General features: G+C 36.5%; 1 protein-coding gene and 1 pseudogene across 1 annotated transcript; both read left to right on the top strand.

The window, feature by feature from the left end:
* Positions 1-7839: 7839 nt before the first annotated feature.
* Positions 7840-8286, top strand: LOC149237705 (uncharacterized). The gene has a single exon (XM_089369359.1). It carries the CDS (start codon positions 7840-7842, stop codon positions 8284-8286), a length of 447 nt encoding a protein of 148 aa, XP_089225485.1.
* Positions 8287-10155: 1869 nt separating this feature from the next.
* LOC149237704 (protein NRT1/ PTR FAMILY 5.7 pseudogene) lies at positions 10156-11714 on the top strand (annotated as a pseudogene).
* Positions 11715-13512: the final 1798 nt, after the last annotated feature.

Genomic DNA, 13512 nt, shown 5'->3' with positions numbered 1-13512 from the left:
TTTTAGGAGGAGTAGCAAGCTGAATGATAGGGCAATTGGCTGATGGAACTCCATAATTTCTAGAGACAGTGTAGTGACAAGCAGTAGGTGTTTGTCCCTCTTGTTTGTGCAATTTATTTAGTCAATGGAGGCTTGCATACTGACAGATTCTACACAAATTTTTGGAGGAGTGAAGCCCAGGGTCACTATTCGGTAAAACTCTCTGGTTGACCAGTAGTAAGCTTGATAGATGGGCTTGCAAGCAATGCAGATTGAGATGGCTTCTTGGGCAACTTCTACATTGTTATGGGTGACAGTTAGTCGGGTCAATGCTAGGATTGTGCAGTGAAGACTGCCTAGGAGGAAGCCTCAAGCTTTGCGCAATTTTGGGCAGTACTACTTGATCACTGAGTGTTGAGACTACGCAGTGCATCTCAGCAGAGGTCCGGCTGATGGAGGGTGGTTCGGGCGACAAATTTTCTGCAAAATAACTAAGTGTGTGAGTAAGTGGGGTTGTGTATTCATGACCTCGTGAACAAACACTCAACATGACTTGATGATAAGACACCTTGAACCAACAAGACAACATATGCTTTTTCTGATTGACCAACAGGTGGAAGCGACAAGTGTGACACTTGAGATAGATCGTTGAATGACCATGACGACACTCGCGTGACATTGCATACAACATCATGTATGAGTGTGACAATTGCTTACATAGCAAATAAAACTTGTACACATGAAGACAAACCTTCAACATAGCCAAAACATGACTGCAAGCATGACATTGTGACCAACACGCTAAAAGACATCCAGTGAACGGTCAAGTGATGAGGGTGTAAGGACTCAACACGAGCTCATGGAATGAGCCCCAGTGTTTGCAAACATCAAGGAAGAAAGCAAGGAAGGCTCTGAAATTGGAGGTAGGCCAAAATTTTGGAGGCTGTTGTAGCCACTGCAAAACTTGGTGACACACTGATTGAATACAAGCTTCTGTGTTTTGGTCCATTGACATCGCAGGGCCTCAGTCTTTCATGGAGTATTGAATTGCTATGCGGGTTACTTCGGCTTCCCCACTTACACCATGGACAAACATGGTTCACCTTTTTCCAACTCAGTCAAACACAACAACCAGTCCCATCTTGATCACATTGTTTCAAAGTTAGGAAGGGTAGTTTGGCTCGTGAGTTTAAAATTTTCAAAGTATAAGTTTTCATCTCTAGTGTTGCTCCACTGCTAGTAGGCTTGGAGAGTACTATGATAGAGTCACACAGGAACACACGCATTGCTCCATTGCCAGTGAGCTTAGTTAGTACGCCAGTGAAGTTGCATGCTTCACCTCTCTACGCAGGAAGCCTTTCTCTTCTTTTGCTTTATGTTTTTTGGAAAGAGGACTTTGCATAGGCACTTATTTATTTTTGGGGCAGAAGAGGGATCCTGACTTATTGAGAACAAAAGAGGTTGTTCCTTCACAAAAGCATGTAAGACCTCTGATTTAGGTTTTCTCGTTTAGATTTTCCCCTTCTCCATTTCTACTAGTTGGATGAACTTGAACACACAAAGCAGAAGACTGAGTATAGGCATGGGGTTTCCTAGTGTGGACATAGGTTCATGGTTGGACTAGAGCTTCCCGTGCAGACGACTCATATTTTCTGTCAAGACTTCATTGGCTGAAGGTTATAATCGAGCACAGAAAAGACGGCCATGACCAAAATTTTTGTGACATGTTTATCTATATATATATATATATATATATATATATATATATATAACTTATTCTTATAATTAATAATAATAATAATTTAAAATAAAGGTTTAATTTAGTCAATTTTTCTATTTTTTTAATTTTGACAATTTGAAATGTATCATAAAATGAGTATTTTGATGCTTATCATAAATTGATATCTATCCACATTTATATGGATGCAATAATATATATTTTAATTTTTATATATTACACTGAATCCCCTTATATCATGATTATGTTAAAGGAACTTTTATTGAATATATTATCAATTAAATCTGAAAGTAACTAAATATATTACACATTTTTTTTATATTATATGTTTATTTTATTTTATTTTTTATTCTTTTTTTATTCTAACTTTTTAACTTTTTAAAATTTAAATAAATTTACAATTATATATATATAAACTACTACTAGATTTCTACGCAAATTTTTTAATCTTAAAAATTATAAAAAATAAAACAAAATTATAATTTAAAACATTTAAATTAAATTTTAAATTTATATTTATACAAATTAATAAATTGAGTTAATTTATTTAAATTAATTAATTTTAAAATAATATTAAATTTATGTATTGGCAATAAAAAATAATAAAAAATCATTTTCAATAATAAAAAAAATTATTATATCAATTTAGTATCTAATTTATCTACAACCTTAAAAATATATTATTATTATAAACATTTTAATAAATTATTATTATTATACTTCATAGGTATCTATATATATATATATATATAAACTTTAATGAAAAGTGTAATCCAATTTGTCTCCTATCTCTGATTAGATCTATGAAAATATCCTCTATTACATGTAAATTTTAGATTGGTCTCTTACTTTAATTATTTATATTTAAATAATTTATTTTTTTATTTAGAAAAAAATAATGATAATAATATTAATATTAATAAGGGATAGTGTACGATTTTATTTATTTTTATTTATTTTTTATTTTTTACTTTTTATTTTTTTATTTTCTTTTCCGCTGCTGCTTAGGATCGGAGCTCTGGCCCGCGCACGCCCCCCTGAGACTGCACCTTCTCTTCGGCTTCACGACCGCCTGGGCCTTGGCCTCCTGCCATGGCCCCTTCGGATTCTCCTTGAGAGGGAGTCAACCCACAAAGAGCCTTCTCAGATCTAGTGAAATCCCTCCCTCCGCAACACCCCAGACCTACACTATCGAAATTTGTTAAGAAATTGGATGTACTTCAGGAAGTTCAACTACCTCCAGCCCTGACTCACATGGCGGCCTTATCTCTTGCTGAAAAGGTCTTATAGGTCAATTTACAGGCCTTTGGCCCTCTCCTAGAACAGTTCAAAGATGGGTTGAAAGAAACTGGTCTGACAAAATCCAAGGGAAAATATCCATTAGGTTTTGTGGAAAAGGGTATTACACATCCCATTTCGAATCCAAAGAGGATAAGGACTTAATCTTCAGAAATGGGCCCTATCTCATGGACTCCAGGGGCCTCTACCTCAACAAATGGACCCCTGACTTTGACCCTGAACTGGATGTCCCCAATATTGTTCTGGTTTGGGTCCATCTCCCTCATCTCCATCTCCATTGCTGGGGTGATGAGTCTGTTCGTGCCATTGGGAACGCTGTTGGCAAATATATTGATCGTAGCAAACCGAAGGACAACATGCAGGCTTGCGCAAGGATCTGTGTCGAAGTGGATCTTGGCAAAGGACTTCCCGAAGCAATAAAGCTGAAAGTGGACGAATGGAGCCATGTCCAGCAACTGGACTACGAGCAGATACCATTTAAATGTAAGGTATGTCACGAATATGGACATTTTGCCAATAGATGTTCTAAACTTGTTGATGCAGAGAGCGGCGAACAAGAAGGCCATTGGGAAACAGTCAAAAAGAAGAAGTCTGCCCCTCCTTCCAAGCCACCCTTGGAATCTGATCCTCCTGCTCCCTCTGCATCGCATCCCTCTACTTCCTCCCCTTCTCCATCTACCCTCCCCCCTCCTGATCCACCCCTCCCCCCCTCTTCTAACCCCTTTCTAGCCCTTTCTTCCCTAGAACCTCCTTCAGAGGACCCCTCCTTGCCCCCCTTGGTCTTATCCGAGCCTTCTGATCCCCACCCTTCCGAGATCATCTCATCGCAGGCCTCCCTTGAGCCCTCCCTCTCCAGGATAACCAGAAGCTCTTCTAAAGATCATGGAACTTCCAATAAAACTTATAAAAAACCCGGACCTAGTAGAAAATCAGCCAAGCAGCATAGAGATGAGTACGCTCAGAAAGACATAGCCATGGGAACGCAAACTCCAATAGAATCTTTCATTTTGGGGCATCAAGAGAAAGAGACAAGTCACAAAGACCAAGAGAGGCGAGCACCTCTCACAATGCCAAGTACCCAATGATGAAAATCTTGTCTTGGAACAACAGGGGTTCAGGGCACCCCTCCAAAGTCGTAGCCCTTAGAGACTTAACTCATAATGAAAAGCCAGATATTTTGTTAATACACGAGACAAAACAAGACAAGCAAGAAATTAGAAGAATAATAGATCAGCAGAAACAATACAAAGGATGCACCAGTGACTCAAGAGGAGCCTCTGGAGGAATCACCACCATCTGGGACCATAGTAAATGGAACTGCACTTCAACAAATCTTCACTAGCATTGGATCATAACCACTCTAGACAACAGAATAGACAACCATACTGTAATCATCTATAATTTTTACGCCCCCAACCATTACAAAGAAAAGGAAATTTGCTGGGATGATCTTAAGGCTAGCATCGATGGGGAGTTAAACTTAAATATCATAGTGGCAGGCGACTTCAATATTGTCTTACATGCCAACGAAAAAAGGGGAGGATGTTTCACTCCAGATCCCTTCAGAGGCCGATTGGAGGCTATCAGTCAAGAATATGAATTAGTGGATGTTGCTCCTAAAAATCGTAGGTACACTTGGAGTAATCGTAGGATTGGCATTGGCAATATAATGGAGAGGTTCGACAGGTTTTTAGTCAATATTTCATTTCTATCTTCTTTTTCAGTATGTTATGCCAGCATCCTTACTACCTCAGCCTCCGATCACTATCCTATAACTCTCACTCTGGAAACTCATTGCCCCCTCGGCCCTATACCGTTTAAATAAAGCCCCTTCTGGAATTGGGTACCAGCAATCAGAGAAATTGTTCAGGGGACTTGGAGCCAGCATGTAGAAGGCTCACTAGGCTACATTTGGGAAACTAAACTAAGAAGAACCAAACAGGCGATTAAGGAATGGAAAAAAGAGAATTATGAGGAACTTGAGGAGGCTAAAAAGAAAATCAAGAATGAATTAGAGAGCGTCCAACGAAGGATAAAAGAACATGGCCTTTCTCGGCAAAATAAGGAGCAAGAAAGTGCTCTCTATTCACAGCTGAGCCACATAAACAGGAGGAAGAAACCAAATGGCGTTTAAAATCTAGGCAATTATGGCTCCAAGGAGGAGATAAAAATACAACCTTTTTTTCACAAACAGGCCACTGCTCGAAAGCTCAGGAACAATGTAAGCTCAATTTTTGATAATGAAGGAAATCTGCATAGCACCCAAGAGGCCATTAGAAAGGCTGCCTCCGAGTATTACAAAGACCTCTTAACTGAAACTAAAGGAGAAGAGGATTATGCTGATTTGCTCCAACACTTACCTAAAGGAATCACTATGGAGATGAACGACAGCCTAAATAAGGAAATTGAAGAAGAGGAAATCAGAAGAGCGATTTGGAATTTGCATCCTGATAAGGCTCCTGGGCCTGACGGATTCCCCATTTGTTTCTACAGGGCGTTTTGGGGTTTAATAAAAAATGACCTGATCAAGATGATCAAATGGATTCAGAGAAAGAGTAAAATAGGTGGTTACACCAATGCCACCTATCTCGCTCTCATCCCTAAGGAAAATCAGCCCACCTCCTTCTCCCGATTCCGGCCCATCTCCCTCTGTAATTCCTCCTATAAAATTTTGTCCAAAATTTTAGCATCTTGCCTTAAACCCCTCCTCCCCTCTTTGATCTCTGAAAATCAAGGAGGTTTCTTGCCCAATAGGAAAATCACCGATTCCATTCTTCTAATGCAAGAAGCCATTCATTCGAGCCTCTCTAGGAAGAAGAAAGGGTTTATCCTCAAACTTGACTTGGCCAATGCCTTTGATAGAGTTAGGGATTCCTTCCTTATAGCTGTCCTAAAAAAGATGGGGTTTGAGTTGCCCTTCATTAGTCTTATCACTGCTTGCATCTCTGGGCCCTGGATTTCTCCCCTGATCAATGGTAGACCTGGTGAAGCCTTTCAATCCTCCCGGGGTCTTAGATAGGGCTGCCCCCTTTCCCCCTATCTCTTTATCCTTATGGCGGAATCTTTCAGTCAAGCTCTGGATTACAACAAAAGAGTGGGCCTCATCACTGGAATCAAATTTGGGAATGGAGCTAAGAACATCAATCACTCACAGTTTGTCGATGATACCTTGTTAATTGGAAGAGCCTCCACTACAATAGCAAGGAGGTTCAAGAAACTTCTTGATCAATTTATGGGGTATTCTGGAGGCTTGATTAACCAGCTTAAAAGCCATATATATGGATGGAACACTTCAAATCAGGTCATTCACAATATCACAAATATTTTTGGTGTCTCCTGCAATCTGGATTGGACCCATTTCTCTTATCTGGGCATGCCAGTGAGCCTAGGACCTTTGAAGGCTGGAACTTGGGATAGTATCATTGACAAGGAGAAGTGGAAGGTGCAGCAATGGGGATCACTGTGGCTCAACCCAGCAGGCCGCCTTATCCTCCTCAAATCAGGTATCTCTTCTCTCCCCCTCTATCGTTTCTCTCTATACCAAGCCCCAGCTACCTTCCACCACAAAATGGAAGTTGTTCTCCGCCATTTCCTATGGCAAGGAGGGAAGAACGACAAAAGGAAGTTCAATTTAGTTAGCTGGAAACATGTCATTCAAACCCAAGACAGAGGAGGTCTCGGTATTAGGTCTCCTAAGTTCTTAAATCTAGCCTTTGGTGGGAAAATTGCTTGGAGGCTCATAACAGGTCCCTCTTCGTGGTGGAAAAGGGTGCTACAAACCAAATAATTAAATTTCCCTAGACAACAATTACTCGACTCTGATATTCCCAATAGAGACTCTTCAAAAATCTGGCGATTATGCAAAAAAGCTATTCCATTCATGATTCAGAATACATCCAAAGTCCCCATGGAGGGAGCTAGTATCAATATTGGGGCTGATAAAATCCTGGGACAACAACCAATAAACAGGCATGAAGAAACCATTCCCATTCTAAATTTTTTCAACAACAGGGGTATCCATTATCTGGACCAAATCTCTAACTTGGATCCACAATCTCATATCTGGCTAGGGTGGTCCTTCCCGGTTATCCCCAGTGAACTTAATCCTAGTCTATGCTCTCTGCAGTCTCTCCTTCATAGTAAAGCTCCCATTAAGAAGAATGAGAGGGATGGTTTTCGTTGGGATTTAACCGGATCAAATTACACAGTCCAAGCAGGCCACCAGTATCTCTGCAACAGCACCTTCCCCATGACTTTATGGAATCACTGGAAAATGGTTTGGAAGTCAGAGGCACTTCCAAAAATTAAATTTTTTATATGGGTTCTGCTAAAAGAGAAAATCTTAACAGCATAGAATTTGCAAAAGAGGGGTATCAATGGTTCATCTTGTTGCCCCAACTGTTACAACGCCGAAGAAACGATGCATCATATTTTTGTAGATTGTCCCTTTGCTGTTGAATGTTGGAAAAATTTGTCTCTCACTGATAACTTACCTTGGAACTCTCAGCATTCTATAGTGGAAGTGATCCACATCTGGAAAAAAATGTTGTCCCTGGAAAAATAAAAGGAGCAATCTAGTGAAGAGAGTATGGAATACTCTCCCCTATACCATGCTATGGCGTATTTGGCTAGCAAGAAACCGGAAAATCTTCAAAAACAAGAGCTCAGCTACAAGAATAATTTGTAATAAGGCCAAAAATCTTGCCCTAGAAACTATCTCTATCAAAACCCAACGCTGTATAGATGCAGCAATGTATAGTGTGGAAGAACGAGATTTCATCAGTTACATCCTAGACAAAAATAACAACGCACAGAAAGGCATCATGGCGAATGATCAAAGCAGTCAGGAATCTCACTCTTGGAAAATCAGGCTAAAAGAGGAAGAGTTTGTAAACTGGATGCAAAAATGCAACAACTTCTATCTTTTCTTCGATGGGGCATCTAAGTCAAACCCAGGAATCGCCGAAGCAGGGGGATTTATCCTGAATGCTAATGGGGAATGCATCCTATACTATGAATGGGGTCTAGGGAATATTTCGAACAATAGGGCGGAAGCGTTAGCCCTATATCAGGGACTAACTCAGCTAAGCAGATTGGGAATAAGAACTGCAAGGATCTTCGGAGATTCTTCGGTTGTCATTAACCTTATGGTTCATCAGAAAGAATCGCCCAATGTTCTTCTCCAGCAAGTCATTCGGAGAAATCAATTGTTGTATCAAACAATGGAGAACCTGCAATGTTACCATATTCTTCGCACTCTCAACAAGTAGGCCGAGAGACATGCCAACAGGGCTTTCGAAAGGACAACAGGCAGCTTACGTTGCAATGCCGAGGAGATCCAACAGCCCTTGCCATGATCCGAATCAATCCTCCCTGCACCAAATCAGACAGTTCTGACAGAAAGGAGTGGACTCAGAATTCTCAAATCTACAGCAGGATCACTATCCGCATAGGGATTTGGCACAGATATTATCCCCTCAAAATTCTACACATACTCAGTAATCCCACCGGTTTCTATCTTTTCACTCTTGATTATCAGGCTTCTCTGGACAGACATCTGACCTTCCCACGCCTCTCTCTGGATCCCCTCTCATTCCTCGTGACTGGTCCTCATCCCTCCCGCCTCTCCTTATATTCCCCCCCCTCTTCCTTCTTCCTGCGCTCCTCTTCCTGTCTGCTTCTCATTGCGGCCTCTCTCGGCACATTATCCCCACCTCAATATCCCGTCGGATCCCTGTTGCCCGCGCTGTTGTCCAAAACCTCAGGAAGCTCCATTTTTCCCTTATCCGCCCTCTAAATCTCCCTTCCCTAGCATCTGCAATGGCTCGCAATGAGGATTGCTTGCACTGCTCGGACCTACAAGTTGAGCTGGAAGAAATCAGAGCCCAGCAGAATATATTAGACAATCAACAGAGGATTTTGGAAGCAAGAATCGACAACCAGAACCGCATCATCAACGACAAGTATCGAGCAGAAATTGATTTGTTCTTGCACAGGGTCTCTTCTCTTCATGAGCAATTCAACCATTTGTCAAACAGGTGCAGCCATGCGGAAGAGTCCATAGCGATTCTGAAATACATGATGGACAAATGCAACAACGTAGCCCCAAGCTCTTCAAGCGCCAAGCAAATAGACGGGGATGAAAAGCCGGAGGAATCCACAGCAAGGGACATTAGTCACATTTACATAGATTAGATATGTTTTGCAAATGCTAGTTTCTATTGCTTCAATATGTAAGAGTTTACTTTAGTCAAGAATTTCAGAAAATTTTGTTTTGTAACTCCATTGATCCTAGCTGTCCTCTACACTTAATGTACCTCAAGAGTCCAAACTCCCTTCTTTTTTTCAGATATTAATACAGCAACCAACTTTGTGAAAAAAAAATATTAATATTAATAAAAAATACTATATTTTTATTTGTTAGAACTTTTATTTGTAAAATAAATAAAGAAACAAACCATAATTTTACTATATATATATAATAAAAATAAATAATAATAAAAACATTATAATTAATTTTATTTATAATTAATTATAATTTTTACTTTCCTACATCAATTTCATAAATATTATGTTTTAAGCCCTCTTTATATATATATAAGGATGATAGAAGTGAAAAGCATCTACACTGTTTTTGTAATTTTTTGATATTTTTCAATCAATCTCATTCATAGATACAGGACTAGATACAAGACTTTGTCGCGTTTAAATGAATTATTAAAATATTTGTTTATTTTAAATTTTAATAAAATATTATTAAAATTTACGAAAATATATATATTTTATTATATATATATATATATATTATTTTTATTATAAAAATAAATGATAAAAACAAAAATTTATAATTAATTATAACTTTTATTTTCGCACATCAATTTCATAAATATTATGTTTTAACCCGTTTATATATATATATATATATATATGAGAGGATGATAGAAGTGAAAAGCATTTACATTGTGTTTTTAATCTTCTAATATTTCTCATCAATCTCATTCATAGTTACATACGGTTTTGGACTTTACCGATTAATATTTATGCATTCAAATCATTTATTAAAATACTTAAAATTCGTGTAGTTAAATTTCAATTAAGATGAATATATTATTATTAAAATATTAAATATATGTTACGAGATGAAAGAATTGCTCTTACGGTTAGAAGTGGTTAGAATTTTGGCAAAACAAATTCAAAAAATCTTGTAGAGGCAATTTTGAATTGAGTTTGAGTTTAGAATGCTTAAAATTTTGAAGTTTAATAATTATAACTTGGATCTAAAATGCCTAAAATTTTCAAGTTTAACACCTATAATTTTGATTTACAAAAATCCTTGCCAAATATTCTCTGTATACTACCAATATTTTTATAACTTTCTGAATAACTCCTCACATCTTTAGACTACGCATTTATAATTACCTTTTAAAATCTGTGATCGCTGAGTAATTTTTGGTAATTGAACACTGAGATACTTTTCTGATATGCTATCAGGTGGTTGGACAAAGCAGCTATAGCAGTAGAAGCCGACGATAATGCCGATGATACCACAGGAAGAAGAAGCATTAGATCGCAGGAACCAAGTCCCTGGAGAGTTTGCACAGTGACCCAAGTAGAAGAAACCAAGCTTTTACTGAGAATGGTGCCTATCTGGTTGTGCTGCCTCGTCTTTGGAAAGAGCTTAGTTTAATGAGCTGAAGAGTTTTGGAATGAGCTTAGTTTATCTAGGTAGAGGAGTTGTTCAAAAAGTTATGGAAATTCAGGTTATATTTAGAGAAAATTTAGGAAGGATTTTTGTAAATCCAAGTTATAGTTGTTAAATTTTAAAATTTTAAGTGTTTTAGACGTTATTGATGGTGCTAAATCCATTTTCTTCGTGAAAAACGTCATTCAAACACTACTGGTATATGATTTTTTGAAATTTTTTTAATGAAGATTCCGACATTTTTTAAGGTCAGGACAATTCCTCTACCGCGTTAGAGGAATCCTTTCGAATGTGCATATCCCAGCCAACAACATTCTTCGTGAAGCAAGGCGTTACCATGGACAGAAGAATGGGATCCCATTTCGAAATCCCACCAGCTTCTCTCCTGACATTTTCTGCTGGTTCTATTATTATTTTCGTGGCAATCTACGACAGGTTTCTGGTTCCAGTGGCAAAAAAATCACAGGCCATGAACGCGGAATAACTCTTCTCCAGAGAATTGGAATAGGCATGTTTCTATCTATTCTCTGCATGGTCAGTGCAGCTCTGGTGGAAACAAGAAGAGTGGATATGGCAAAGAAATACCATGGAGTTAAAGGGGCTCTTGTAAGACTCCCTATAAGTGTTTTCTGGTTGGTTCCTCAGTTTGTTTTGCTTGGAATAGCATATGTTTTTACACTGGTAGGGTTGCAGGAATATTTTTATGACCAGGGCCCAGATGGCATGAGAAGCTTGGGAATTGCCTTCTATCTCAGCGTTGTTGGAGTTGGGAGCTTTCTCAGTACTCTCCTCATCACCATTGTTGAGAAAGTTACTGTAATTGGAGGACATGAGAGCTGGTTTACTACCAATCCCAAGGGACTTCACTGGGATTATTTCTACTGGCTTTTGGCTGTTCTGGGTACTCTGAATCTGTGTGCTTACGTCTGTGCTGCACGAAGATATACATACAAGAAAGTAAAAGCAGTAGAAGAGAGCGTGACTGCCAAAGATTGAAGCCATTAAGAGAGGGCAGAGGCCGATGCAAATTATATAACCAGGGTGAGTATAGAATATGCAGCTTGCAGCTTTGTTTTGGCTATTGATTATGTAGTGTGATCTTAATAATATTGAGACCCAGAGGCATTTGATGATGGTATCTTGTAAGTGTTTTTGGTGAAGTGATTTATCACAAGGGGTGTTTTGAATCAGTGATTTATCACACGAGTGTTTTGAATTTCTAATTTTTAATCAGAAGTGTTTTAACAATACACTTATTTATAATTAATTTAAAATTAATTAAACTAATATCCTATAAATTTTTATTTTGTAATTTTGTTAGCTAAGTGACTTAACCTAAAAAGTGCTTTGAATTAGTAATTTATAACAAAATACTTTAACAATGCACCTATCCATAATTAATCCAAAACACTATAAACAACCTCCTATAAATGCATGGCTGAAAATAATTGGAGTTCAATTCGTTTGAACGAAAAAGTGTCAATCTGAGTGTATGTGATCGAGCATAACTGCAAAATATGTTTGATTCTCAACAATTATATTGTCATAAAAATACAAATGAATATGGAAAGGAAAAGTTGAAATGATGGGAAAATGTTGAAAAGATAGAAAAAAGAAAAAGACTTTTAGTTTTTCATTATGAGATGGATATTCCGATAAAGTTGAAAAGCTAAAAGAGTAAATGAAAGTTGAAATTTGAAAAGACAAAAGGGAAAGTTGAAACGAATGATAAGAAGTGTCCGTTTGCTCGGTTAAAATGAATGATAAGTTAACTCGGAAAATGCCTGTGAAAGAAGGGTATAGCTTTTAATTTTATCGACCATTATTGATGGGCCATTTTTAAAGAAGTGTGAGTATATATATAATTTTTTATTAAATTTAATAATTTTTTATTTAAATTTGAATTTATAATTTTATTTAATTAATACTAATATTAATCCTAAAACTTTAGAAATTGTGATATATTATAAATAACTCGTATTAACATAATTTTAATTAAATAACATATATTAACTTTAAATTTTAGGTAAAAGATTTTTTTAATAAGAAAATAAATTTTCCTGTACATTATTTTATTCTATAATAGAAAATATCCTTTAAATATATATATGTTTGGTATATTTTCTTAAATATCTTAACATACTTTATGTAATGATCTAGAGCCATAAATAATTTCTTGAAATATATATATTTCTCATATAAAATATAATAATAATTTATATATATATATATATATATATATATTTAATTTAAATAATAAATAATTAATATATTTTAAATTAAATTAAATTTTAATAATGGTCCACTATTAAGTCATGTGAAGGCCATTTGAATTTAGACACAAAAATAATGACTCTTTCAGAATTTAAAATTAATTTTTCCATTTATACAAATCATTAACTTTTGTTTGTTGTATATATGATTGCGGTTATTATAGCTATTGGTTACACACTATTATAACAAAGCTTATTTACATCACATGGGATGAATTTGCAGAGATAAGAATCTTGTTACATGTTTTTTTAATGTGTATATTTTAAAATTAAATATTAATTTTTTAATAATTAGTAATGCTATTGATTTAAAATAAAGTTTTAATCTAATTAACTTTTAAGATTTTTTTAATTTTCACATTATAAGATGTATCGTGAAATGAGTGAGTGTTTTGATATCTATCTACTTTTATCAGTGATTTAATTTATATCGTTACACTAGCTTATATATATATTCTTTATCTCAATATATATATATATATATATATATATATATATATATATATATATATATATAAATA

This window comes from Pinus tabuliformis, chromosome 8 (assembly GCF_031772625.1).
Source record: "Pinus tabuliformis cultivar Carrire ecotype Pingquan chromosome 8, CPIR1, whole genome shotgun sequence".
In the NCBI taxonomy this organism is placed as follows: domain Eukaryota; kingdom Viridiplantae; phylum Streptophyta; class Pinopsida; order Pinales; family Pinaceae; genus Pinus; species Pinus tabuliformis.
The sequence above is the reverse complement of the archived record's forward strand: the minus strand, read 5'-3'. Positions and strand labels throughout refer to the sequence as shown.

Excerpts from the sequence above, each read along its gene's own strand:
- LOC149237705 (XM_089369359.1), top strand. The coding sequence starts at position 7,840 with ATGGCGAATGATCAAAGCAGTCAGGAATCTCACTCTTGGAAAATCAGG.